Source organism: Diospyros lotus, chromosome 4 (genome assembly GCF_014633365.1).
Source record: "Diospyros lotus cultivar Yz01 chromosome 4, ASM1463336v1, whole genome shotgun sequence".
Classification (NCBI taxonomy): domain Eukaryota; kingdom Viridiplantae; phylum Streptophyta; class Magnoliopsida; order Ericales; family Ebenaceae; genus Diospyros; species Diospyros lotus.
Window position 1 is genome coordinate 28,706,327 of NC_068341.1, and position 27,888 is coordinate 28,734,214.

General features: G+C 38.5%; 1 protein-coding gene across 7 annotated transcripts in view; it reads right to left on the minus strand.

The window, feature by feature from the left end:
• LOC127799509 (sister chromatid cohesion protein PDS5 homolog B) overlaps positions 1–27,888 on the minus strand; it is a 137,556-nt gene that overhangs the window by 77,540 nt on the left and 32,128 nt on the right. For 6 of the 7 annotated variants that reach the window (XR_008022644.1, XM_052333597.1, XM_052333595.1 and 3 more), the window contains 13 exons: positions 27,504–27,725; positions 27,128–27,344; positions 26,880–27,025; positions 26,641–26,798; positions 26,401–26,550; positions 26,280–26,328; positions 25,323–25,511; positions 11,043–11,222; positions 10,105–10,247; positions 9,156–9,282; positions 8,790–8,948; positions 8,610–8,678; positions 8,077–8,166 (listed from right to left, as the gene is read on the minus strand). Coding sequence is in view for 6 of the 7 variants with exons in the window: in XM_052333597.1 (XP_052189557.1) it covers positions 8,077–8,166; positions 8,610–8,678; positions 8,790–8,948; positions 9,156–9,282; positions 10,105–10,247; positions 11,043–11,222; positions 25,323–25,511; positions 26,280–26,328; positions 26,401–26,550; positions 26,641–26,798; positions 26,880–27,025; positions 27,128–27,344; positions 27,504–27,725 (1,899 nt within the window). In the remaining variant the exon portion in view is untranslated. The remainder of the gene's footprint in view (positions 1–8,076; positions 8,167–8,609; positions 8,679–8,789; positions 8,949–9,155; positions 9,283–10,104; positions 10,248–11,042; positions 11,223–25,322; positions 25,512–26,279; positions 26,329–26,400; positions 26,551–26,640; positions 26,799–26,879; positions 27,026–27,127; positions 27,345–27,503; positions 27,726–27,888) is intronic. The other variant, XM_052333596.1, reaches the window with a different exon arrangement.

Consider the following 27,888-nt stretch of genomic DNA (forward strand, 5'->3'; position numbering starts at 1 on the left):
GCCTTTGAAAATCTGTCAAACCAAGCCCTTGGAGACTGTTTCAGTCCATAAAGAGCTTTCCTTAGCCTACAAACTTGCCCTGCAACACCATTATTAAAACCTGGAGGTGGTTCCATAAAGACGACTTCTTCTAGATCACCATGTAAGAAAGCCTTTTTAACATCTAATTGCATCAATTGCCAACCATAACAACTAGCTAAGGACAGAAGGATTCTTACAGTGTTCATTTTTGCTACTGGTGCAAAAGTTTCCAAATAATCAATACCATAGGTTTGAGTATATCCTTTGGCAAGCAATCTAGCTTTATACCTTTCTAGAGTGCCATCTGCATTATACTTAACATTAAATACCCACCTACAACCCACAGGCTACACCCCTTTTGGCTTAGGCACCATGTCCCATGTCTGATTTTTCTCTAGGGCCCTCATTTCCTCTTGCATAGCATGCACCCAATTCTGATCCTGTAATGCCTCCTCCATAGTCTTAGGAATAGCTATAGAGTCAAGAGAAGAGATAAAACACTTGTGCTTAGGAGACAAATGATGGCAGGAAATAAAATTTGCAATAGGGTATTTAGTACAGCTCCTAACTCCCTTTCTAATGGCAATAGGAAGGTCCAAATCAGTGTAGTCAGTAGTAGACAAAGGTTCAATGGATTGAGAGAATTCCATACCTGGCTGTGGGGAGGAAATTGGTTCTTGTTGAGCACATTGAGTAGGCTTATTCCTCCTTTTATACACGTAGGGTGACCCTTTGAACCTTGCAGGAGAACCTGGGATAGAAGGGAGTAACTCTTGAGATGTTACCTCTTGAGGAGCTGGACATGGAGTAAAAGAGATAGGAGACAAAGAATTAGTGGGACTCTGACTCAGTATCAATGGGAAGAGAAATTGTTGACCGAGGGTCATAGGATTGAGTGGATGATGGCTAAAACACTGATTCCAAACTTGGCAAGACCTAGGCACCATCTAGACTCTCCCCCTGGTGACCAGAAACACAAGGACGAAAGAAGGCTTGTTTTTCCACAAAGGTAACATCTTTAGAGATAACAAACTTCCGAGTGGGAGGATAGTAACATTTATAGCTCTTTTGAGTAGAAGAATAACCAAGGAAAACACAACGAAGAGCTCTTGGGTCAAATTTGTCCCGGTGTTGTTTAGACACATGCACAAAGGCTACGCACCCAAAAACCTTAAGTGGGAGAGGAGAATGAAGAGAGAGAGATGGAAAATGAGTAGCAAGACAGTGATGAGGACTAAGATTTCCAAGCACCCGAGAGGGGACTCGATTAATCAAATGGGTAGTAGTTAGCACAGCCTCACCCCAAAAGGTTTTAGGGACAGAACTCAAATGCAAAAGAGCTCGAGTCACATTGAGACGATGCCTCATTTTCTCTCAGCAATCCCATTTTGTTGGGGGGTGCAAAACACGAGGATTCATGGAGAATTCCTTTTTGTTGGAAAAACTGATTGAGAGTGTGATTAAAGTAGTCTCGGCCATTGTCAGTTCGGAATTTTTGAATTGATACCCCAAATTGGGTGAGAATCATCATGTAAAAAGACTGCAAGACACTACTAAGGGCTGCCTTCTCTTTTAATAAGTAAACCCAAATCATTCCAGTGCAATCAACGATAAAAGAAACAAACCATTTTGCCCCTGAACAATTAGAAATTTTTGAGGGTCCCCATATATCATAATGTACCAATGAAAAAGAAAACAAGGACAATTTATTACTGACAGCATAGGGAACTCTATGATGTTTGGATACTTCACACACATCACAATGAAACTCACTAATATTAAGACCATGAAATAGTTTAGGAAACATGGATTTCAATAGAGAAAAAGGAGGGTGCCCGAATCTAAGATGGTGAAGCCATACAGCCTCTTTTGTAGAATTTGATGTGGAAACATGGGTTAGGATAGGCTGATCTCCTGTAGGGAAATCATGGATTTGCTGGTGTTGCAAGTAGTACAGTCCTTGGTGTGCTCTAGCAACACCAATTGTCCTCCTCGTGGCCAGATCCTGAAACACACAGTCATAGTTACACTGCAATTGAGATCTCGAGTCAATTTACAGACTGAAAGAAGATTAGTAGAAAGGCTAGGAACATAAAGAACATGCTGCACTTTAAAAACAGGAGTGAGGCTCACTTTGCCATGCCCAACAATAGGAACAAACTGGCCATTCAAAGATGGCAGTTTTTCTCAGCTAAGAATCTAGGCTCTAACTTGATCAAATTCAAGGTTAAGTCCAGCCAAAAACTCTACTATTCTATCTCTTTCCAGCATTGATGTTAGAATAATAGTGTCTTCACTACATACCATCTTAATGTCTTGGTAGTGATCCAATTCAATCCAAAAACCATTCATCTTGTTATAATAATCTATCACATTCATAGATCCTTGTTTTGTGCCACTAATCTTGGTCTTAATCTCATAAACAACAGATGCATCTTGCATCTTTGAGTATGTCATTTTTACCGTCTCCCATATATCCTTAGCTGTAGATAAAAACATGTAATTTTTACTTACCTCGAGCTGCATTGAACTCCACAACCATGACATTAACATGGAGTCCTCAATGTCCCAAGCAGCAAACATAGAATCTGAGGACTTAGGGGCTGGTCCAATGAGGTGGGAGATCTTCCCCCTTCCCTTCAAAAAAGTCCTTACCAATTGAGACCATTGGAGGTAGTTGCCATCATCCAATCGGTATGATTGATGCATGCTGGGCAACTCTCCAGAAGATGGGCCTCCATTCGTAGATTCAATAGGTATTGCCTCTTTTGCTGGAGTGAGAGATGTGGCTTCTGTGATCTCCGACATTCTGTAGGAATATAATTAATCGGGAAAGGATAGGAAGCAAACAGGGCAATGAAGGCCGAAAAACAAGATTGTAGCAGAGGCAATGAAGGCTGAAAAAACGATTTTTAGAACTTCCTTAGGTTGGCTTTGATACCATGTAGAAATTGATGAGTAGAAAGGAAGTTCAGAATCAAATCGTACCTTGAACAATAGGATACATTCCCCATTAATAGGGAAGAGAATACACTATAGGAAAGTTCTATGAAAGGAAAGATATGCTACACAATAAACAAGGAAACCATATATACAACTTTACAAATTTAGGAAACTGTTTTAAACTATGATTACATTCCTAATCTTTGGAGAGAATCCAATATATTCTTGGAAAGGCTGCTTGCAATCTTCCTCTCCAAATCATGTGTAATCCCGTGATTCATTCAACAGCTACATCACAACCATGACATTTGGAATTAGAAAGGGTGTATTTACAGTCACATTCAGCCACCTTAATTCATATTAAATCTTCCAACACTTGGTAAATTTTTATCTCCCATCAAGGTGGATAAAACAAGCTTAATCCCTTCATCATTTAAATTGATCTAAAGCCCATTAAATTATTTGTAAATCATTGATTTAAGCCATACATAATGTGACTAACATCATACCAAAATTGTGGATTTAATCCCATTAGGAAAGTCCTTGAAATGGGCTTCAATTTCCATTTCAACAAAATTCTCACGAAACAGCCAGAGAACAGGCATAGTTAACCTTATAGTCAACTATGGCTTCCATAGTCAGTTCAAAAGCATTATGCCTTGCTATAGTTAAACCTGCAGTTGACTACGACCAAACTTTGCTAGAGTGTTGCTCAGTCTTCATAGTTGATCTCTAGTCTACTACACCTTTGACAGTCGAATTTCCAGACATTGTATTTGCCATTGTCAAACCATTAGTTGACTATAGCTTTCCTATGGCTAAAACATGCCCCCGCCAATCCTCCTAGTCAACTAGCTGCTTGTATAGGCCTATAGTCAACATCTTAGTTGAACACTTTGTCAATTATCCAGACTATGTAGACCCCTTTTAGGAACTTTTTGTTACCTACTGCATAACCATGTTCGACCAATCCAATTATTCACCAAAAGTACATAATTCAATAATCATAACTAGGGGTTAACATTAAAGTCGTTAGAGTTAACCTATAAACTGCTAAGTTCAGACACAAATCCTAAGGAAGGCTGCTCAGATCTTGTGTCTCAAGTATTCTTGCGGGCCTTGGTGTTCACAACTGCACTATACTATCCTGTGAATAGAGTTCGCGCAAGGGGCAGGGCATGACCTAGTAGATGCTGCATAAGATGTCCAGGTTGATCCTTACACAACCATCTAAAGGAGTGTTTTTTTTTTTTTTCCCTCCTGCACAATTTGCATTGTCTATAAGATGGAACACCAAGAAGAGAAGATGAACACTATAAAAGAGAGAAAACTCCCTTAGAAATTAGGCATAATCATCTGGAGGACTTGTTGCGAGATAAAATGATCAGCCAAGAGCAAGCTAGAGCCTAAAGTATTTCTAAGAAATTGCAATTGAGCAAGGTGGAAGGGCAGGCCACCTGCCACCTGAGATCCATTTAAAAGGACATAGTATCAAACAAACCAAGCAGCAAGTACTAGTGTTAGTGCCTTGATGTTAAATTTAGATGACATCTCGCATATGTAAATTGGGACTAATGATGTATATTTTGCAAATTTTAATGAAATACGTTTTCATATTTTATGGTCATATCTTCATTCTTGCCTCTCCCATATATATATACATATATATATATATGAATGAGTCCCTATATTTCCTAATAAGTCTTATTTAAGTGTTAAGAATATGTGACAAAGACCCTTGAATTTAAGATTTCTTAAAGTGATTCTCAATCCTTAGATTTCTCAAAAGGGGACTATGATTAATCCATTACAGATTGGCACATGGACTACTATCTTTGATTAGTATGAGATATTAATGATAAAGGATGCCGAGTCACATGCATTCATAAGATGGATGTAGTAGACATGTGAGTAAATATTGGTTGAACATTTATTGAGTGTGACGCAAGTGACATATCACATGGCTAAGAGGATTAATGATCTATCACTAGCTTCGATTGTGTTACTGCTCCTTAGACCGAAAGCAACACAGTTGCCTTGTATGTTGGTGTCATAAATTTGCCGTTGCGCAGAACCGCCCATATATCGCAGTGGGAATGTTCTTTATGAGGTATCTGTAACAGTGACGTATGGAGACAGGTGATTGTCAATGGAATCCATTGACCTCCAGCGTAAGATGAACATCCTATGCAATCAGTAGTGGTTTGTGATTGTTTAAACCCCAGGCCAAGGTGTACATGATTGGAAAGGAGTTTTCAATGTCAAAAAGAGTTCCAAAGTGTCATCTCAATCACACCATGCTAGATCTTGGCATAGCTATCTAGTTTTGTGAGTTTGATCAATCCATGGCTCTCACTCGATCAGGATGTTAGTCAATGGATGGATTATAATACATGAGAATCAAAAACCTTAATAGGCTCACTTGAAGTATGACTTCATTACTGATAAAGTTGTCCTAACATAATACTAGTTATCACTCAAGACCTCTCCTAGTACATCGAAGAGATAGAGAGATCCTCATTGTAGATCAAAGTGTTTGGTCAACGTCAAAGTGTTTGACGTGTCCCAATTATTACTCAATGGTGAACTTAGAATAGTGGTGGATTAGTGATGTAATGTTGTAATTAATTATTGATCATCATTAAGAGTTAGTGATAACACCGTTAAGAGTTAACTGAATGAGTTTAATTAATAGAAGCAATTGTTAAGAGTTAACAAGCATGCCAGTTAAGAGTTAACAATTATGAGATAATGAAAGGGCTATTAAGAGATAATGGCAAGCCTAGGTACAATTTACAAAAAGTTGAGACGACGGAATATAGGTAGTCGACTGGCCTTGAAGGCGCCAACCGGGCCATAGTGCGCCACCCCGAATCGATTGACCGGCTCAGAATCAGTAGACCGATCCTGATTCAGTGCAATTTGGTCGACCATTTGCCCAAATCCGAGCAAGGGTCAAGTTCGAGAATGTTCTCTTGTCGTTTTCTTTAACGGAAAAAGGGAGTCATGCATTTGGAGAGTACGAAAGGAAGGACGACATGCAAAAGGCATGCCTCTCCACCTCTGTCCCTTTTCCCTTCTCTCTCCTAGTCAATTTTGTCCGATTTGGAGGATGAGTGAAGGTTTAGGGTTTGAGTATAAAAGGGAAGAAAAGAAAAGGCTCAACAACTTTTGTTGGGTTTTGAAACCTTGCTCTCTCTCGACTAATAGCTATTCTTCACCTTCTAGAAAGCCAAATCCCCTCCTCTCCTCCTTGCTTCCCTTTGCTCCCTTCTTGTATTTGCTATTGTAGCATTCCATTCCAACAGTGAAACTGTTTGGACTTGGACCCTTGTTTCTTCAAAACCCAAATTACAACCACATCACCTGCAAGAAGCTTGGCTACCACATAAGTTTCTTGCAAGATTCTTCCATTGCTTGGAGCGTGGACTGACTAGGGCCCTTGTGCAAACAAAGGGCGAACTGGTCATCCGATTATTGCATTTGGAGCAGTACGTGACTATTTAGGAGCTGCCTTCGGTGAGGACAGGAGCTACCTTGGCTACATTTCAACATCCACATCCGCAACGGAATCGTCCAGAGAGGTATAATCTCTAAACGTCCTATGGATGGTTTCGTTTTATTGCATATGGTTGTTAGATACTGGGTGTTGCAAGGTGATCTTGTTTTCTTCCACTGCTTATTATTATATTGTTTACAAAAAAGCTTTGAAAACCGGCTAAAACCCTTGCATAAACCACCAAGTGTTGGTGTTTCCTTTCAATAAGTTATCCCTATTGTATATGGAGGAAATCCGGAAAAAAAAAAAAAAAAAAAAAGAGATGAAGAGGTAGCAGATCTATGACAGGCAAATTAGACTTTGGAAGAGGAATATAACCAAGCATTGACTTATCCCAAGGATACCTCAGGAAACTATGTTCTCAATAAGATCTGTCTCAAAAAGAAAGCCAAGGCCATTCAACAGCTTCAGTTTACCAGCCAAATTAAGTTGTCATATTTCAAGAATGTAGCCACCCAAAAAAGAGTCCCTAAGCACATACATTGCCTTCTTATAGTTGTCACTATGAAATATAAGGAGGAATGTGGTACAAAAAGGAACAAGGAGAGAGATCATCTTTCAAATGTTTGATAGAAGACAAGAGGCAAATTTTACCAACTCCATCCAGAAAATTTGAGTAACTAGACCAACCAAAAAAACTCAGTCTCCAAATTCACTAAAGGTAATGGCAAGATGGACCCAGCTTGTCAGATTCACAATGCAAGCCAGCCTGCCCTTGTGAAATGGAAATCATGCACTAATGAGCAAAGTTTTTCTCTATAGAAGAAGGGAGGTACCCCTTAGATGGTTTGATAATATACTGCAGATTTGAGGGATTTCATTATTTTCTTTGATTTTGATTTGAAATTACAAATCCTAGTTGATTATGATAAAGTTCCTTAATATTTTTCCTTAAATTAAGAGATTAGATTACATCAGATACTTAGTTGCTTCCCTTTTTTTATTAGAGATCCTAGTTAATTGAGGAATACAAATTCTAACTGACTAGGGGAACTCTATATATATGAAATTGCCATTGGCTTAGTTTTCAAGCAATCAAATACAATTCAAGACCTTGGCTAATTTGGACGTCAATCCCCTCGAAGACATCAAAATCCATTTATGTCAATCCATAATGAGATTATTGACTGTTCCCAGCAACTTTGTGTTGCATCTTCCAAACTAAGCCTTTCCATGGGAAAAAAAGGCTGAGGCAGTCTGATGAGCCACCCATTAATTTTTACCTATTCCAGGCACAAGAAAGGAGAACATTCTGTGGCACATGACAAAGAGGCACAAGTGGAAGGATTCAGTTACATCCAGCAGGCACAAGTGGCATGATTCAGTTGAGAGAGAGAGAGAGAGAGAGAGAGGAAGCATCAGAGGCAGAGGAGTAGAAATAACTGGCAAAACAAGGAAGTGGGTATCCGGAAAATAGAGTGAAGATTGGGAGAGTAGCAAGGCCTCTCGAAAGCCTAGCAATATTAGTATTTCAATTCTGCTTTCATTCCGTTCGTAATTTTGTTTCAGCTACAGAAAAATCAGAAATATCCCATTGATTTGTTCATCCTTACATTTCCTATTTCATATTTGTTCTCAAAGGAAATACAAAGCTGTCTTGATCCTTCTCTGTGAGTTCCTATTCTCTTTTTCCTTTCAATCATCTGCAACAATTACAGGTGAGATCTATCACAGTCTTTGACTCAGAGACAAGTAGATTGAATGCAACAATTAATGTAAACTGTAAATAATCAAGCTACAAACATAGGTTGAAGAAGGCTTGAACAAATCAAAATTTTTAAGGAAGCTTACAGATTCAGGCTACATGTTTTTGAGAGGAAAAAATAGTCTTTAAGAACCCTTTCACTGAACCCTCACAAAGTAAAGATAAACCATACTCCGTATGGCCCCAAAACCAAGGGATTAACATGCTATGCAATTGAGTAGAAACAATGAACATGAATATAGGTCGTGGTATTCTCATTTATTTGTTGCATCCAAGACAAATGACTATTTATAATTGCTTCACATTTCTAATTTTATACAAACTTTCCGGAAGGGATATTAGCAGAATGACACTCTAAATAAAAACTAGAATGGAACTCACCTTCAATTTGCAGGAAATACTGTTGCCTGAAGTATCATTAAATGAATCAAGATTATTTAACATTTCCACCTATACAAAATTTAAAAAAATTATATAGAAATTAAAAAGCTAGAGAGATATAAAGCAATTCACTTATTTATCAAGATAAGTACACTTCAACATAATTAGAGAAACACTCACATCAGTTGATCGGAAAATTTTTCCAACTATATATTTACTGATCTCTTGTTCTTGGCTTTCAAATGTTGAAGGAGAATGCTGAGCAATACAACCCAATGACTGCAACACAGTCTGAATATTCCGTTCAACATGGCCGCAATGCAGAGCATCTACAAGTGTCTATACATGCACGAATCATTTTAGCATGAGCAGGCAGAACAAATATTCTAGCTAAAGTAGATCACAAGCACACAAGATATGAATATACACCAGGCAAAACTAAAGAAGACTGGGCATATTCCAGAACAGCTGGAACAATATGACAACGAAAAGTGATCCTAGAGTACCAATAAAGTTATGAAGGCATGAAAGTTTAGACAACTAGACCTTCAATAACTCTGGGAAAATGTGTTGATCAGGAGTGCCAGACAAAGCAGCAATTGCAGAAATAGCAAGCTTGGACTGAGAGTGAGTTCCTTCTAGACACCACCTCTCCAGTGAAGGGTAAATATCACTATATCACAAAAGCATATGCAGCACAAATCAATTAGATCTCACAGGGAGAAATAAAACAGAAAAAAGAGTAATCCATCAATATAGACACACACAGATATATATGCTTTAAATGTTTCGTTGAATTCACTCACAAAAAAATATCTATGATTACACAAATAGATATGTAAGAGAAATTCTTCCAAGAAATCCATAAACCATATAATTTGTCGAGAACAAAAAAAGAAAATAAATTCAGATAAAAAGCATTTAAGAGCATAAATCGCAGAACATAATAGTTTGTATATGTGTAGAGGTAGTTTGAAATTTCTACTTGCATTTTTGTCAATCAAAATCATGATAATCAAGTAGCATGTATATAAAAGATCTGAAGGCTTGTGCCAGTAAAAAGAAACAATAATGATAAAAAAAAATTCTCCTGCACCAAGTAAAGCAAGCAGCAAAGCCATGTTTTAGGCATAATCCATGTAAAGATATGCTTGATGCACATATAGACCCAACCATGAGTGAGTTTATATTTAAGTTTCATAGGTAACTTATGCAACTTAATCTCAATGTCCTTGTCAGGGAGGGCAACAAAATGGCTAGGTGTCCCAAATGACCAAAGTTCAACTTGAGGCATGCCTCCAGAGTCCAGATCAAGGACTAACCACATGCACCCACACACAAATCCAAAAAATGCCTAACAAGGATTACAAAAATTCATAGCATCACATTTCAGCAATAATGAATTCCATGTCAAATACCAAAAATAGAATACAAATATGAAAAATCTCATGCAAGCCCAATAAACCACATTACATCCATACGAAATACCAAATACCTGAGTTTGATATGAATATGAGGACCTTCTTTTGCTAGCATCTGAATCAGCTCTTCATTAAAAGGGATTTTGCCTTCTAATAGCAACAACTGGAACTTCTTTTCTGAACCTTTCAAGAGTGATGGGAAAGCGCATATGATGGTCTAAACAGTCAAAAGAGGAAATGCTCAAATCAAATTTGCAAAATTTACGACAGGCAATTCAGTTAATCAACTAGCATATATTACGGCAAAAATTTTAATTGAGAAAGATATGGGAAAAATGCATGGTTTTAAGTCAAATAAACATTAAGCAAAGATTTTGTAGTTTCAGCAAAACCTTATAACACTCTTTAAGTGTCATCACTAGTCACAAAACAAATGATTTTTTAGGCTTCATTTTTTTTTTATATGTAAAAAATATTTTATATTGAAAATAAATTTCATATAGAAACGATTTTACACAAATGAACTCAACCCTGAAATGCATACAAATTCTAGCTTTGTATTTTCATATGAAATATATACATCGAAACAATATATTGTACATAATATTTGGAAAAATATTTTTGCATACAAAATATTTGATGTTAAAGATTACATGCAAAACATAATCGTATAAAAGTGATGCAAAACTACACAATATGAAATGCATTTCATCTTAATATTTTACCATAAAGAAGCCAAGCATTAGAAAGTCTAAGAATGTTCTACGTATATATGAGATTCTTTGTTAAAATAGTATTTTTGTTTAATTTTCGTTTTGAAACCAAAATAAGGTGTTTTGCATTTTAATGTAATATATCTTTTATTTAAAAAAATATTTTTCCATCCAAACACTGAAAATAAGTAAATATTCTACCAGAAAACATTTTACTTCTAAAGCCTTAGTCGAAATATTCAACCTATATAAGCTGCGTGTCATAAAGGTCAGATTCTAATATATATATTAGCCCTTACCAGAAGAAGCTTTATGGAAGAATCCTCCAAATTATCATCCCCAAAATTTGCATTCAAAAGACCATCCAGAATGCAGTGGACATGCTCAGAACTAAATATATTGAACAAGCACTTTGTGGTGAGTAATTTTAGAAAACCAGAATGTGGATGTCTATCCCCTATCTTTCTCAGAAAATTGTCCTGAATGATGACAATAAAGAGCAAAAGTCATCTAATTATCAATGAAAACAAAAACAAAAAATGACAGAGAACTTCAATCAAGTAAAGAGTATAGAAGAGTAAAACACTGATACAACAAAGATGGAGTGAATGAAGGACAAATCATTTATCTATGTACGTGACATCCCACTGAAATGAACTCCAAGCTGCAACAATTAGTTTAATAAAACATTTACACAGTTATGGAGCTTTCAAAAGACCATGACTTGTTAATAGTTAAGTCAGCATCCTTGGAAATAGGCTGAAGAGAATGCTTGCTTCTGTTAACTAACCAATTCAATAGTTTCCACTCATCACAAAATGATAGAAACTTAAATATTAGGGTTCAATAAAAAAGGCTCACTGCTAGCCAGTGATAAGCCCTAGGCAGAATATTAAAGGAAGAGAAATTCTCAATAGGGAAGAAATGGAGAGAGAAATTCTCATGTCATTAAGGTAAGCAGAAGCTAGAGTAATCTTCTGTTATTCAGGCACTTGGTATAGGGTAAACATTCTTTCACAACGTCTTACCCACCACCTATGATTCTCCCCATCAAAGAGTGGGATGTCCAGTTTTGGTGCAGGAAAACTCGGCTGATTCCGATTAGCTTGAGTTCCTGGCCTCCTTTCTAATGTATTCTCCCCCACAATCTCCGACTCCAATTCAAACTCCGATGACCCTACTAGTCGGTGTTCCATTCCCACTCCAGGAAGGATTGGCTCCAACCTCTCCCTAGGAGGAAATTTAGCGGAGAGTCTTACACGTTGAGCTAAGAACATCCTCATGAACAGATGCATCTACTCCATCATCTGATCTCACATCTGTTCCCATAACAGAGTTCCCAGTTCCCAACTCTCCTCTCACCATCTTTCCATCGCTCGGTTAATCCTGGTCTCCACCCCTATTTTGACTGAGGATTCCAAAATCCCTATTCGAGTTTGCATTTCCGCCATTGCTGCCATGATTTGCTGCAACTGGGACTCCATCTGTTTCATCCTTGTTCCATCGACCATGGCGATGAATTTCAAGGATCTTGACGTCACCCAAGAGTGCTGCTCTGATACCAAATTGTCAACTCCCGAAGGATCTGACAGAGAATTCCAAATCAGCTCCCGAAGAAGGATCGAGAAAGAAATAAGGAGAAACCAAAGAGGTTTAGGGAGAAAAGAAGATAGAACAGAGAGAGGAAGAGAGAGAGGAGAGAGAAATCAGAATTTTCATATGTGCCGTGACGAGTAATCAGCTCTTATTTATAGCTGATTCTACCCCCCCCCCCCCCCCCCTAATGTGCAGATAACCGCTTACATGTGCAAGGAATGTACAAGCTGCCCAATGCAACAACTAAGTACAACCCCTTCTGCATACTTTTTAATATACTACTTTCTTCCTCTAATATACTCTAATTATAGCATTTCCCTCCTATCTCGCTAGTACATGATAGTTTTCTATAAAAACTACAAAAATATTCAGTCACAGAAAAACTTACCTACTTCGTAGACGTGAATTTAGTTTTGATATCAAACATCAAGGCTACATCTTGCATTTTCGAGTATGTCCTCCGAATCGTCTCCCATACCTCCTGGGTAATGGATAGGAGCATGCGATTGCAACTGATTTCAGGGTTGCATAGAGTTCCACAGCCAAGACATAATTGTCGAGTCCTCCTGTGAGAAAACAATTATGAAAGAAAAACCTAAGAGATTAGTCTCTTAGTGTGCTATTTAAAATAGACATAACGGGCCTAATAATCTACGGGCTTAGCCTATAGACCTAGCCTAATTACACATAGTTATAACAAATAAATAAATAAAAACACTAACAACAATATGCAATATATCTAATTATACTAATAATTCTAATACTCTCACTCAAGCTAGAGTATAGATATTATATGCACCAAGCTTGTTACAGATATATTCAATCCAAGGACCGTTTAGAAACTTGGTGAAGGCATCGGCAAGTTGATCACTAGAGTTAACAAACTCTGTAACAATAACACCTTCAACTAGCTTTTCTCTAATAAAGTGACAGTCGATTTCAATATGCTTAGTCCGCTCATGGAACACTGGATTGGAAGCAATGTGCAAGGCAATCTGATTATCACAAACAAGCTTCATAGGGGACACTTCACAAAACTTGAGTTCCTCCAGGAGTTACTAAGCCAAATGAGCTCACAAGTTGCATTAGCTATAGCCCGATACTCTGCATCTACACTAGATCTAGCCACTACATTATGTTTCTTACTTTTCCAAAAAATCATATTTTCTCCCACAAGAACACAATATCCAAAGGTCGACCGACAATCAGAAGGAGAGCCGGCCCAATTTGTATCTGCATAACAACAAATATCTGTGTGCCCCTTATCCTCATAGAGTAGCCCTTTACCCAGTACTTGTTTGATATATCTTAGAATCCGGATAACAACATCCCAGTGAGAATCACATGGAGAATTGAGAAACTGACTCACCACACTCACAACAAAAGCAATGTCGGGACGAGTGACTGTGAGATAGTTCAGTTTGCCTAACAATCTTCTATACCTCCCAGGATTTGAGTAAGACTCCCCTTGTCCCGGCAAGAGTTTGACATTTGGGTCCATTGGGGTGTCAATCGGTTTGCAGTTCACCATACCAGTTTCTTCTAAGATATCAAGTGCATACTTCCTCTGAGAGATTGAGATCCCATCTCTTGATTGAGAAACTTCAATACCCAAGAAATACCAGAGTTTACCTAGCTCTTTAGTCTGAAAGTGCTGATGGAGATGTTCCTTCAGATTTAGTATACCAACCTGATCATTCCCTGTGATAACAATGTCATCTAGATAAACAACGAGATAGATACATAAAGAAGAAGAACATCGATAGAAAACTGAATGATCAACTTCACTTCGAGTGAGACTAAAGGCTTGAACCACAATGCTGAACCTGCTGAACAACGCTCATGGAGATTGTTTCAGGTCATAAAGAAACTTCTTGAGTTTGCAGACGACATTGGACTCCCCCTGTGGAACAAAACCAAGTGGTTGCTCCATATAAACCTCCTCTTGCAAATCATCGTGAAGAAAGGCATTCTTAATGTCCAATTGATAGAACGGCCAATAACGCGTGCCAGCCATAGAGAGAAATAAGCGAACAGAGGCCATTTTAGCAACTGGAGAAAAGGTATCACTGTAATCCAACCCATAGATCTGTGTAAAGCCTTTGGCAACCAAACGGGCTTTAAAACGTTCCACCTGTCTGTCGAGGCCCACTTTAGGGGTGAACACCCACCGACAACCAACGGGAGTCTTTCCTGATGGCAAAGGCAACAAATCCCAAGTACCAATAGAATGCAAAGCACCCATCTCATCTAACATAGCCTGGCGCCAACCAGGATGGGACATGGCTTCACCAGTGGTTTTAGGAATAAAAACAAAAGAAAGGCTCAAAACAAAAGCACTATAAGCAGGTGACAAACAGTCATAACACAAAAAACTATAAAGAGGATGTAGATTGCGAGTAGACCATGTACCTTTGCGGAGTGCAATAGGAAGGTTGTCGGGCTGAGGATCCATGATAGGAGTGACCACTGACGGTGAGAGTGAGTCAGGAGAGTCACAATCAATAGGAATGCCGGTGCCAGGAGCAGGATGAAGACGATGGTGATAAGTAAGTGTGGACCGGAAGATGGAAGTGAAGAGTCCACCGAGGAGGAGATAGACGGATCTGATAAGGGCAACGGAAGAGAAGTAATAGGCGATACCTGGTCAAGACAATGTGAATCAGGCTGAACAATCAAAAAGTAGGACTGTTGTTCAAAGAACGTGACATCAGCAGACATAAGATAGGGGTTCAACTCAGGAGAGTAACACTTATAGCCTTTCTGCAACCGAAAGTAACCAAGGAAAATACACTTGAGGGATTTAGCAGCAAGTTTATCCTGTCCCGGTGAAAAGGAATGCACAAAACAGATACATCCAAATACACGAAGGGGAACAGAATAAAGAGGCTAGGAAGGGAACAAAAGAGAGTGAGGAATGTTGTCCTTTAACACTGAAGATGGCATGCGATTGATCAGATAACAAGCAATAAGAACAGCATCTCCCCAAAATTTGGTGGGAAGATTGGCATGTCAAAGTAGTGTTCGTGTAGTTTCAATGAGATGGCGATTTTTACACTCGGCAACACCATTTTGTTGAGGTGTATAAGGACAAGAAGATTAATGCAAAATGCCACAAGTAGTCATAAAAGTAGTAAATTGAGAAGAAAAATACTCAGGGGCATTATCACTACATAAAACACATATAGAAACTCCAAACTGTGTTTTTATTTCAACAGTGAATGTCTGAAAGACAGAAAATAACTCAAACCGACTCTTCATGAGAAACAACTAAGTGCAGCGAGAAAAGTCATCAATGAAAGTAACAAAATATGAGAAATCAAGAGTGTAAGTGACCCAACTAGGCCCCCATACATCAGAGTGCACAAGAGAAAATAGAGCCTCAGCCCTATTATTGACACAATTGGAAAAAGAAGTACGTGTGTGTTTACCACGCTGACATGAGTCACAATCAAAAATAGACAACGATGACAAACTAGGAATTAATTTCTTCAATTTGGAGAGGTTGGGATGACCAAGACGAGAGTGGAGAAGATCTGGGGAAGCAGCACTAGTGCAAGCTATCAGCACAGCATGATCATAGTGACCTTGTGACTCACGCCCGACACCAATCGTCCTCCCCGTACCATGGTCCTGTACACAAATAGAGGTAGGAGTGAAAGTGACTAAGCAGTTAAGGGTTTTAGTAAGCTGGCTAACTGAAATCAAATTGAAAGGACTGCCAGGAACATATAAAATCGAATGTAAAGATAAAAACGAAGTGGGTGTGGTTTGCCCTATCCCTTTAACTGCAGTTTTGGTGCCATCAGCCAGGGTAACTGTAGGCAAGGTATCAGAATAAGTAAGTGAAGAGAAAAGAAATTCATTACCACACATATGATTAGTGACGCCAGAATCTATAATCCAAGGACCAAGAGATGGGCTTTTAGCAACACAAGCAACGGGATTACCATGATGAGACTCCTGGGTGGCCTAAAACTTCAAAAAGACATCATACTCAGCTGTAGACATAGGTATCAACTGTGAACTCGGTGCAGATTGGGCATAACTAGGATCACTCTGGAATGCATGAGCTGCACTGGTAGATAATGTAGGCAGAGCAGCAGGCCGACCATGTATCTTCCAACACTTGTCCTCAAGATGACCCAGTTTCTTACAAAAGGTACACTATGGACGTGTCTGATTATTATTACGGCCTCTATTTCCTCCTGAGTGAGAAGCCTGAGACACAAGGACTGAAGATTCGGCTAGAGGAACAACATGAGAAGAAGAAGACATACCATGTGCATCGGTCATGTTCAACAACCTTTTAAAAGAGTCCTTCATGGTAGGATTAGTGGAGCTGGTCAAGATTTGATGCCTAATGGCGTCAAATTCTGGGTTTAGACCGGAAGAGCAATAACCATAAAAAACTTCTCTCTTTGAGCAACCTATTCGGTCTTGGTCATAGTAATGGGAAGAAGAGAATCAAATTCTTGCATGAGAGCCCGGACCTATCCCAAATAAGATTCTATGGACGACTCTTGCTTCGGATTCTTGATATTAGAGACCACAGTATACAAACGTTGGATGTCATTCGTATAACATTCTTCAGCTTCCTTCCACACGTCAACACAAGTTTCAAATGGCCGAAAGAGTTGCATGATAGATGGATCAATGGACTGCCATAGGAGACTGCACAATTAGGCATCAACTTGTTCCCATCTAGCCTGATTGGCTTCCGACACACTTTCAGCCTTTGTGGTAAGATGATCGGCTTGGCCTTGCCCTTTGAACCACATTTTAACAGAGGCTACCCATGAGAAATAATTGGCAGACCCTATCAACTTGACAGTGGTGATATTGGCTGTTCTGAGATTGGAGACAATAAAGGACTAAGAGGCAGCAGGGGCAACAGGTGCAATTGTGGGAGTAGCACCAACAGAAATTGCGTCACTGAGGTTAGACATAGCAAGGATTTGACACCCGAAATAGGCTTAGGGAAAGCAGGCGAGCTGATCTGGAGAAGCCGAGAGAAAACGTCCGACAGATGCGCCTTCATGGGTCGGCGCGTGACAGCGCATGGGGGCGCGTGGGAGCTCCAGCGACTGTGATTTTTCAGCGGCAACTCGGCCTGAAGGCAGCAAACCCTAGGGTGGGGTCGATTCCAACAAACGATGACCGGACAGTGGTGTTCCGACGTGAACAGTGACGGTGAAGAAAGAAACTAGGGTTTTTCCGGCGTGAGCAGTGACGGTGAAGATAGAAAAGTTGGGTTTTTTAGGCCGCTGGAAAAAGATACACAGCGGTGGCTAGGGTTTTTCTCACGGTGGCTCTAATACCATGTGAGAAAATAATTATGAGAGAAAAACCTAAGAGATTAGTCTTAGTGTGTTATTTATAATAGGCACAACGGGCCTAATAACCTACAGACTTAGCCTAATTACACATAGTTATAACAAACAAATAAATAAAAACACTAACAACAGTATGCAATATATCTAATTATACTAATAATTCTAATACTTCCTCATCCCATGTTGCAAATCTTGGGTCATCTTTTGGTGGTCCCGTTCCATCAAGATAACTCAGCTTCCCTTTTCCCTTCAAGAATGTTTGCACAACTTGAGACCACTATAGATTGTTTCTTCAATCTAACTGGTAGGACAGGTTGAGATTCTAGAAGTCACTGGCTGCAGTGTTGTAAGCAGCTCCAAACAGCATGTTAGGATCAGGCAAGGGGCAGCTTGGGTTGCTAGTCGCAGTGGTTGAAGACATTACAGGGTCACAACAACTTTACTGATCTGTATCGGCCCACTGCAAGCAAACAGTCACTCGCTGGAGCTACAACGCAGGAGCAACGTCAATGATCTGAATCAACCCACTGCAAGGTAACTGTCACTCGCTAGATCTGCAACGTCGGAGAGGAAGTCCGAACGATAGGGAGGTGGAGCCAGGTCAAAACCCACTACAAGGGTCAAAGGTTGTGGGTTCATCTCCCACTGTGGTTGCCGGAAATATCAGCAGCAACAACTCGATCTGGGCATGATGACAGAGATCAGAGATGGGCAGCCTCCCGATCTGGGCGTAATGACAGAAATCAAAGATGGGCAACGGGAAAAACAATGAAGGCCAACAGGCATGGCAGCAGCAATGAAGGCCAACAGTCATGGCAGCAGTGGTAAAGGCCGACGGTCGTGGCAACGCCAATGGGAAAGACCCCTAGGGATGATGGCGATGAAGGCCAGAAAAACAGCTATGAAGGCTGGAAAAACATAATCCCCTAAGAATCGAAAGGCTCTGATACAATGTAAGAAAAGCTGTAATTCTATTTCTCTTACATCATAGCAGGGCCTATCACCTATATATAGATGTAGAGCCTAGGAAAGATTACAAGGAAACTATGAAGAAAGGAAACTTAATCAAATCTGTACAAAACGCAACTAATAAACATGGAAATGTTCTAACAGCCAAACCCACAAGCAAAGGAGATTGATTGGGATGTCCGCAAATCAAATCAAATCAGTTTCTCCAACACTGTCTAATAGAATACCCAACTATCTGATGGTACAACTAACCAACACTATCTACAACAAACTAACGGACAGACAGACACAAACCAACAGCAAACCTATCCAATAGACTGTCTACCAATTAACAGAGTTAACAAACCAACTAGGAGTACAGCTACCTATCTAATAGTATAACTAACCAACAGACTGTTTATAACAAACTAACAGACAGTTAAAAAAACTAACAGTTCAACTAACATTATAATTAATAATCAACGTAACTACTACAACAGCTAAGTTTCTCTGCAACAGCTAACTGCCACTTTGCCACAACTCCTTTTATTATAATTGATTCTTGTAACTCCTCTGGCATTCATATCATAGTTCCCCATGATTTGCACAGACCGGACTTGAGCCATCCTCCAAACAACTCTTATATTTATCTAGAACTTTAGCAAAGGACAACTAGGAATATGAATTTCGGGGACAGTAATCCGGAAATTTTATAATAACAAAAATATTCTAGAATAGCAAGCAGGATCATTCTTCCTATCAAATATCATAAAGGTGATGACACCCTCAAAGGAGGCTAGGAGGATCAACTAAAAATGGTTTTCATCTGTTATGCAGCCTGCACCTAAACAACTTTACTAGACAGAATTAAACATAGGAAACAGGAAAAAAAAGGCAAGAAAATGGCTAATCTAATAACACATAACTAATAACACAGCTCTATCTGTTTATTAACAAGCACAAAGTACTGAGAAGAAACAAGAATGGAAAGTGATTAGCATATCATCTGTACGTGAAAGGAAAACTGCATGCTTTATATATCAATTCGGCTAGTTTGTTTTTATGCCCCAAACACCATTCAAAAAGTACTAAGATATAAGTGACTTCTCCATTTCAAGTAATCCTCGATCTATCAACATCAGGAATGGTCTCAGCCAATACTGTTGCTCTCTATACAAATAACAACTCAGAAAAGCACATAATAATCTACCCTGAAACATGAAAATTGTCACAACCTTTCCAAGAGAGTTCAAAAAAAATTTTAACCAATAACCATGATCAAAATTCCATTTACATTTGCCCACATGACAAGTTCTCTCAATTTTGTTCTACAATTAAGAGTTAAATACTTGCACCCTCAAAATTTGGTTTTAAACTAAGTCCATTTTGGCTCTCTCATGGGTCTTCTGAAAAAACCACTACTCCCATGTTCATTTAGAAGTGGCTAAACACAATCACCAAAAATAATATTTTTTTATTCTCTAATAAGTTAATAACTTGGCTATAGGGTACTAAATACCTTCAAACCTAAAAATATAAATGCATTTGTTTCTAGTCAAGTGCATTTAGCCATCCCACAAGTCCTCTAGAATATCTACCATTCGTGAATATTTAAGTTTGTCCTAACATATTTACAGAAAAATAATGTGTTTCAATCCATCAACAACTTGACAACACATACCTCAACACGTCATAGTTGTCAAAAGCACGTGAGGCAAACCTAAGCTCAAGGCTAAGCTATGGGTGCCTCGCTCTATGAGGCGCACACCTAGGCTCTAAGGCACACACCTCACCTTGAGGAGAAAGGCAAACATCTTTTGCGGTTGTCATAATTTTTCTATTTTTAATTTTTGATGAACTTGTTAAAAGCTAACTGGTAAAAACTACAAAAAAAAAAAAAAGATAGCTCTAATAAATGTGTGCCTTGTATGCAAAAGGCTAGTGCCACGCCTTGCGCCTCACCCCTAGGCCTTCAAGAACTATTGCACCTCAATGCACCTTGAGCCTTTGGCAACTATGCAACATGTTCGCCAATAAATATTTTCATTCAAATTCCCAACTTTTGGCAATATCTGACCAAACACATTCACCAGAATAAAACATGTTTTTATAGTTCTAAAAGTAATTAACTCACCAAAATAAATATTTTCTACAATTTTGGGAATACTTAAATAAACATGTTCAAAAAATTAAATATTTCTATAATTAGGGAAATATTAACTAACCACATTGGTCAAAATAAATATTCTCTATATCTTTGGAAATACTTAATTAAGCACATTTACAGAAAATATATATATATATATTTTCTGTTCCATCAGCAACTTTGAATATGACTGGCAAGCTATAATTATTGTAGTTGACCCAAAATAGTGGGATAAAAGGTTCGCATGTTGTTTTAACAACTTTGAATATCTGGATATTACAGAAACAGATTTAAAATTTCTAAGTACGACCAGCATATGAGCAAGAGAGCTTACAAAATATAACAATCTTAAAAGGGCTATTAGCACCAAAAAGCCAAAACTTTTCGAGTTTTGGCAATTTTATCCAATCCTTCTAATTTTGGCAATTAAGACCAAATTTGTAAAGTTAGTAGCAATTTTATCCAAATTGAAAAATCAGGTTGCCCGGCCTGTTATTTTATTTTTTTATAATTTTTTTATAATAAAATGTTAAATACATTTTTTTGAGTGTGTGAGTTTAATTTTTTTGTTGCAGGAAGATCAACTAAATAAATCACCCTCACTAGCTCCAAACAAACTGTCCCTTCCATGTTAGACCAATTTTTTAGATAGTGTCACGAACCTAAGGTTCGTGATAGGTTAGAAGAGGAATTGAGAAAGAAACTAAGAAGAAATGAAGAGGGAGATTGAATAGAATTAGGGAGAGAATGAATGTAACAGTGAAGAACGAGAAAGAGAGAGAAATTGTAGAGAGAATCATATATTCATTCACTCATTTCTTGCATATCTTCTCCTCTTACAATGAGGCATTTATATAGGCTTCATCTAACAAAAATAACAGCATCCATGTGCTGTAACAGTATTGCAAAAATATCTCCTAACAACTTGCTAAGTCTATTACTATAATGCCCTTCTATGGAAGCTTGGGTCATGACAATTCACCCCTCCTTAAGAGAGTTCTTGTCCCCAAGAACTTGCCGCAAGTAGCCATTGCTCTTCATCCAACTCCAACCTTCTCTATGCGGATAATCCTCCTTTCTTTCTTTCTGTCTTTCTACTTCTAGGTCTCTTCTTCTTCATTCTTAGGTTTTCAAGATCAATTCCAAGTATGAATTGGCCCAGAATTTCAATAGGGAAAACTTCATAACCATCCAAAACAAGTAAGAAGAGTAGATCTTCAGCCATTGTTGCTGTTACTATATCCCCATTCAACCCACAGCCATGTTTTGCTGCAGAAATATCAACAGCAGCCTCAAAATGCAGCAATGGAGGTCTGTATTCTTTCCTTGAATACTCATACCAAGGCTGTTTGAGAGCATTAACATTAGGAGAAGCTGCAACTTCACTTCCAGCCAACGATTGCTCAATAATTGACACCTGGCCAAGCGTTTCAACACTAGTAAGAGTGCTTGAGAGACTGTCAATTGATTGAGTGTCATCCTCCAATCCCTTTTCCTCACTTTTTTCTTCCTTTAAGTTGGACTGCTCTTGTTGCAGAATCCCAAAAACATCACCATCAAGAACTTCTTTTCCAAAGGAATCGGTGTGTTCCTTTAATTCTCCTTTTGCCCACACACCTTGTACCGAACCCCCGCAAAGTCTGCTATTGCTGCCAGCATTGTCATTATCGTCACCTTTCTTGTCCATTCCACCTAGGCCGATATACTTCTTCAACTCCGTATTGGGGGTAGGCAATGAATCTGCTTCTCGCCTCCTAAATTTCTCCTTCGGCTGCTCCATTTTAAGGAATTCATCTTTATTAAAACTTCCGTGATAATCATCAAAGTATTCCACCGGAAAGTTGTAATGATACTTTTTAATCAATATCATTGCAAACTCTTGCAGCTTCTCGCGGAACATTCGATCGAATTCCTTGCACTCTTCTTGTATTACACTTCTTGTTTCCTTGTCAACTTGGCTGATCCCCTTCTCTTGTTCCCTGTTGCTGCCCACTGGAAATGCAGCCTTCTTTGGCTTCCATTGAGGTTCCATTCCAGCTAAAAGTGAAGCATTCTGCTTCATGTATGCACTGCTTTCCATGGCTGATTTTTCACCAATAGTATACTTCGAAGTCCAAGTAGAAGGAGTTCTACACATGATGAATCCCACACTTCCCTTCTGTTGCTGTATGAAATTTCCGTTTAAACTAACTGCAACTTCCGAGCCGACGGTTACTTCTCCCCTTGGGTTATGATCTGCAATTGAATTCGCTGGAATAATTTGCTTCGCCTTACTAACAGCACCTGCAACAGCTGAATTTCAATCCGAGAGCCACCAAATGCACTGTCAGAACCACTTGGCCAAGTCGCCTCCAGCACAACCTCCCGAATAGATCGACTTTGCTATTCAATCCATTCCTTGTTGTGTCTAGGATTGCTTCTTGCGATCCTTTGCGTTTAGTAGCTGTCGTCAGTGGAACTCCTTCCAATCCCGATTGGGCGATATTTTTGATCAGAGGTGTTCAATCTGTTCGCCCAGACTACTGGACTCACCTCGGGTCCTTCTTCTGGTTCTGCCCAATCACCGACCGTTGAAAATGGCTGCGACACCCACTGCACCACGGTGAGGAACCCGCTGCACAATCACCAGACCACTGCAATTAACTCGGCTACAACACTAACTTCCTTGCCCGACCAAACCGCGATCGCTTGGAACTCTTACACCAGTCGCGACCCACCTGGATGTCCACGTCTCCTCCTTTGGCGGACTCCCACACCAATCGTGAATTCTCCTCTGTACTGATCGATGATGGGCTCAAGTCCGGTGGATCTTCGCGACGCTTCAAGTATGCTCGCCTATCGACCCACTCCAATCGCCATCCAACTCCACCTTAAACCTCTACTCGATCGATTTCACAGAGAGTCGCATCTTCCTACTTGCCCAATCACCGTCATTGGTTTCGGAATTCACTCATCTTCGCTTCGGCCCGAATTCGCTAACTCTGCTTTAGCGACTCTGATATGGCCTTAGAAGTTGCCCGAATTCCCTTTGGAAACCGCCTTCCGAAATCGTCCAGATCTGGTTCGACAGCTGAGGACTGCCGCTTAGTTGTAGTCGAACTAATCAAAGGCTTAGGACGAGCTTTGTTGCAGTCTCTTGAGGGTTCGATCGACTCTGTTGGAGCTCACTATGAGTTCAATCAACTCTATTGCAGCTCCTCAAGAGTTCGCTTCTCTCACCGGAAATTCGTCGAACACTGATTGCTACTACGATGTTGGAATTACTTAACAGAGGATGGCCGAGGAACGAACAACTCTAATACCATTTGTCACGAACCTAGGGTTCGTGATAGGTTAGAAGAGGAATTGAGAAAGAAACTGAGAAGAAATGAAGAGGGAGATTGAATAGAATTAGGGAGAGAAGGAATGTAACAGTGAAGAACGAGAGAGAGAGAGAGAGAGAGAAATTGTAGAGAGAATCAGATATTCATTTACTCATTTCTTACATATCTTCTCCTCTTACAATGAGGCATTTATATATGCTTCATCTAACAAAAATAACAGCATCCATGTGCTGTAACAGTATTGCAAAAATATCTCCTAACAATTTGCTAAGTCTATTACTATAATGCCCTTATATGGAATCTTGGGTCATGACAGATAGCTCCACAATAAATCACCCTCACTCTCATTTTATTTTTAAACAATCCCTAAAATCTGATGAAAGTTTAAATACATTCGGTGCAATGGCAGTAGGAAAGAAGAGTTAAATACTTTCAATTGTCGCCACTGTCATTGACTATGATGGTGGTCCAAGTAGGACAAAAAAAAAAATTGTCCTACTTAGAAAGTCCAAACATAAATTTTTGCCAAAAAAAAAACAATTCAACAGATAACAAAGTCATTTTATAAGCAATAATGAATAATTATTTCATGAAGGCAACTAAAGTAATATACACACATATACATTCATCAGAATTTTTTGAAATACAAAATAGAATATTATACTCCCTTTAAAAGGGACCAAAAAAAACATAAACTCTTTTGCTATATTACACATAAATGTTAAAATAGTCCCTTTCTTTTTAGAATCACACAGCAAATATATTACATTTGAATGGTATATATTTTTTTATAATAAAATGTTAAACTGTTATACAAAACTGTATTTAACAAAATTGTGCAGCCACGACCGGGCAGCCCGTGAGGGTGATTTATTTAGCTGATCTTCCTGCAACAAAAAAATTAAACTCACACACTCAAAAAAATGTATTTAACATTTTATTATAAAAAAATGAAATAACAGGCCGGACAGCCCGTTTTTCAATTTGGATAAAATTGCTACTAACTTTACAAATTTGGCCTTAATTGCCAAAATTAGAAGGATTGGATAAAATCGCCACAACTCGAAAAGTTTTGGCTTTTTGATGCTAATAGCCCATCTTAAAAACATATGGTTGACCAACATAAAAACTAAACAAACATTTGAGTTGTAAAAAGAACTGAAGCAAAATGAGGAAATAGGATAAGCTTCCAGAATGAGTGTAAAGAAATGAATACTGTAGATAACTTACTCTTTTTGTCTCAGTGTCTTTTATAGCCACTTCATCCAACAATTGTTCCAATGTGGTAAAAATGTTATTATCTTTCACTAAATTTAATTTATGAAAGCTTTCTTCTGCTTTGGAGGAATCAGGAAAGGATGCTGACATTTTTGCTACAGATGCTTGAATTCTCTTTTGCACTTCTTCAGAACCAAAACTCTGCAATAAATTAAAGTTTCCATAATTCAAAACTTAAAAACAAGAAACAAAAAACAAAAATGAAAAGAAACCCAAAGTGCACATAGTTGAGCAAGAATCATTCCTTATGCCAGCATACTCCCAGTTTACAGAACTTAATGAAGGAAATAAATGGCAAGGGGAACAAAATTCTGATTTAAGTTGTTGATTCCATTACCTAGCAACTCATTTTACCTCACAGTTTTTCACCTCGTAACAGCAAATTCAGAAGGCAGAAGCACTTACTACAGCTTCAATTTTCAGTCTGCTTTATGTGGCTAAAGCGTTGAGTTTACCTTGCTTTAGCTATGAAGCGACGCATCAATAATGCGAACATGAATGTCCCAAAAGTGTTTGGCTTTGAGATAAACTAAAATATAATCAGCCATGTTGGACAAGTATCAAATACAAAGTTAAGGGTCTGTTAACGCTGGAGTATGAAGTGTTGACAAGAGACATCTTGGAAGCATCCATTAATGCCAGAGGATGTCAGAACTCTCTTTGCTTGAGCCGAGGTCCATGTGTTTGCTAATTTAGGTGTCTACATAAAAATATTCTAAAGATAACACCCAGTCCTGATAATAAAGTTCTCCATCAGACATTCACAGAAGAAGATGCATTTAAGATTCCAGCATCAAGAATGCGTGAATCTTTTCCTTCTGATATTTCACACAAATGAATCACATAATTAAGAATTAAAAATCATTTTTCAGAAAGTTCAGTATTGAATTGAATATTCCAATACCATACCTCTTCATTTTTGTGCAGAGATAAGTAAACTTGCATCTCAGCTTGCAACCTGAAAGATACAGGACATCTAAACTAAAACCATTTCAGTAAACAAAGGATCCTAAAACTTGACAACCACTACCTTCGTTTCTGAGATAAGATGATGTTCAAAACTTTCAAATGAGAAGAGTTGAAAAGTGAGAATAACAAGATCCACTGCCTTGTTTTCTCTTCAATTGAAAGAGAAACAGGAAACAATTCCTCTGCAAGCACAAGCTCCATGTTTTGAGGCCTGAAGGATGGCCAGAGAAAACTACATCAATCTTTATGCAACATTTTAGCTGCAACCAGTAGGAAAGTTATGATACTGCGAATTCATTACCTAAAGTCCTTACAATCTTTATCATAGCAAAGCATCAGTACTCTACATGGGATCTGCTCAAAGTGGTCTATTGGTTTTATCGAACTTCCAGAACACTTTGAACAATAATCACGATAAATTTCCAGCAACTTCTGCAAGGCTTTCTTTCTAACAGATACCTAGATGGCAAGAAAGAAAATACAGTTGATCATCACGTAGCATAGAACCCATCATATAGATTCTTTTAAAAGAAAACTTACCTTCTTATCACGAAGTCGTTCTGCAGCCTGATATATTAAATCTGGTGGAACAAATTTCAGGTTAGCCTTGGCTAAATCACAAGCAACAACCACTGCTTGGGTTCTCACTCTGTCATCAAAATCTAATAGTCGACCCTCAACAGCAGCTGCTCAATCAGAATATACCGTATCAGAAACATAATCAAGAAATGAATGATAACCAAGCCAGGACCTTTTCCAACAACATATACAGGTTCTGAATAGCTTACTGAGAACTTCAAGTGACTTGGTCCCCAATGGATTGGTTGTGTAGAAAACTTTAGCACATGATAGAGCACTTAGTCTAACTTCAGCAGACTTATCAGAGAACCTTTTCAGAAATTCAATAAGAAGAGGGTGATATTCCTTCACAATACGATGTCCAGGAAGTGCTAAAAGTCTTCCAATTAAATTAACAGCTTTTATCCGGACATCAACCTGATCAGCCTGCAAATTGAAATTAAACTTTCACATAACAAAGAAACAAAGAAAACAATCAACAGCAAGTTGACAACATAATTGTCATTCAGAAAAGAAAAAAAGGTCTAATATCCACCATATGACAGTTAAAGCTAAGATAATGCAGCCAGATATAGGAATACCAACCAGTAATTCTTGAGTCAAACTAGGAATAACAGCCAGAAGCATCTTAGGAGCACATTGGAAGATTTCAAAAATAATTTCATGGTAAAATTCTTTGAGTATACTCCGGACTGCATCTCTGTTCAGTATACAAGAAATTAAAAATTCACGAACATGGTGCTCAAGCTCTACTTCACAATTTTCAATGACAGAAACAGCAAGCTGAGAAGCAGCAGGAGATGCGCCCTGGAGAGAAAAAGGAAAGAATCAAAACTTGAGAGAGAAGAAAGGAAGAAAACCGTCAATGATTCTGTGCTTCACTATTTTGCATATAGTTTTCTATTCTTTTGAAATTTCAAATATACAGAACCTGGAGGACCGTGCATATTAAATTAACAAACTGCCCTGA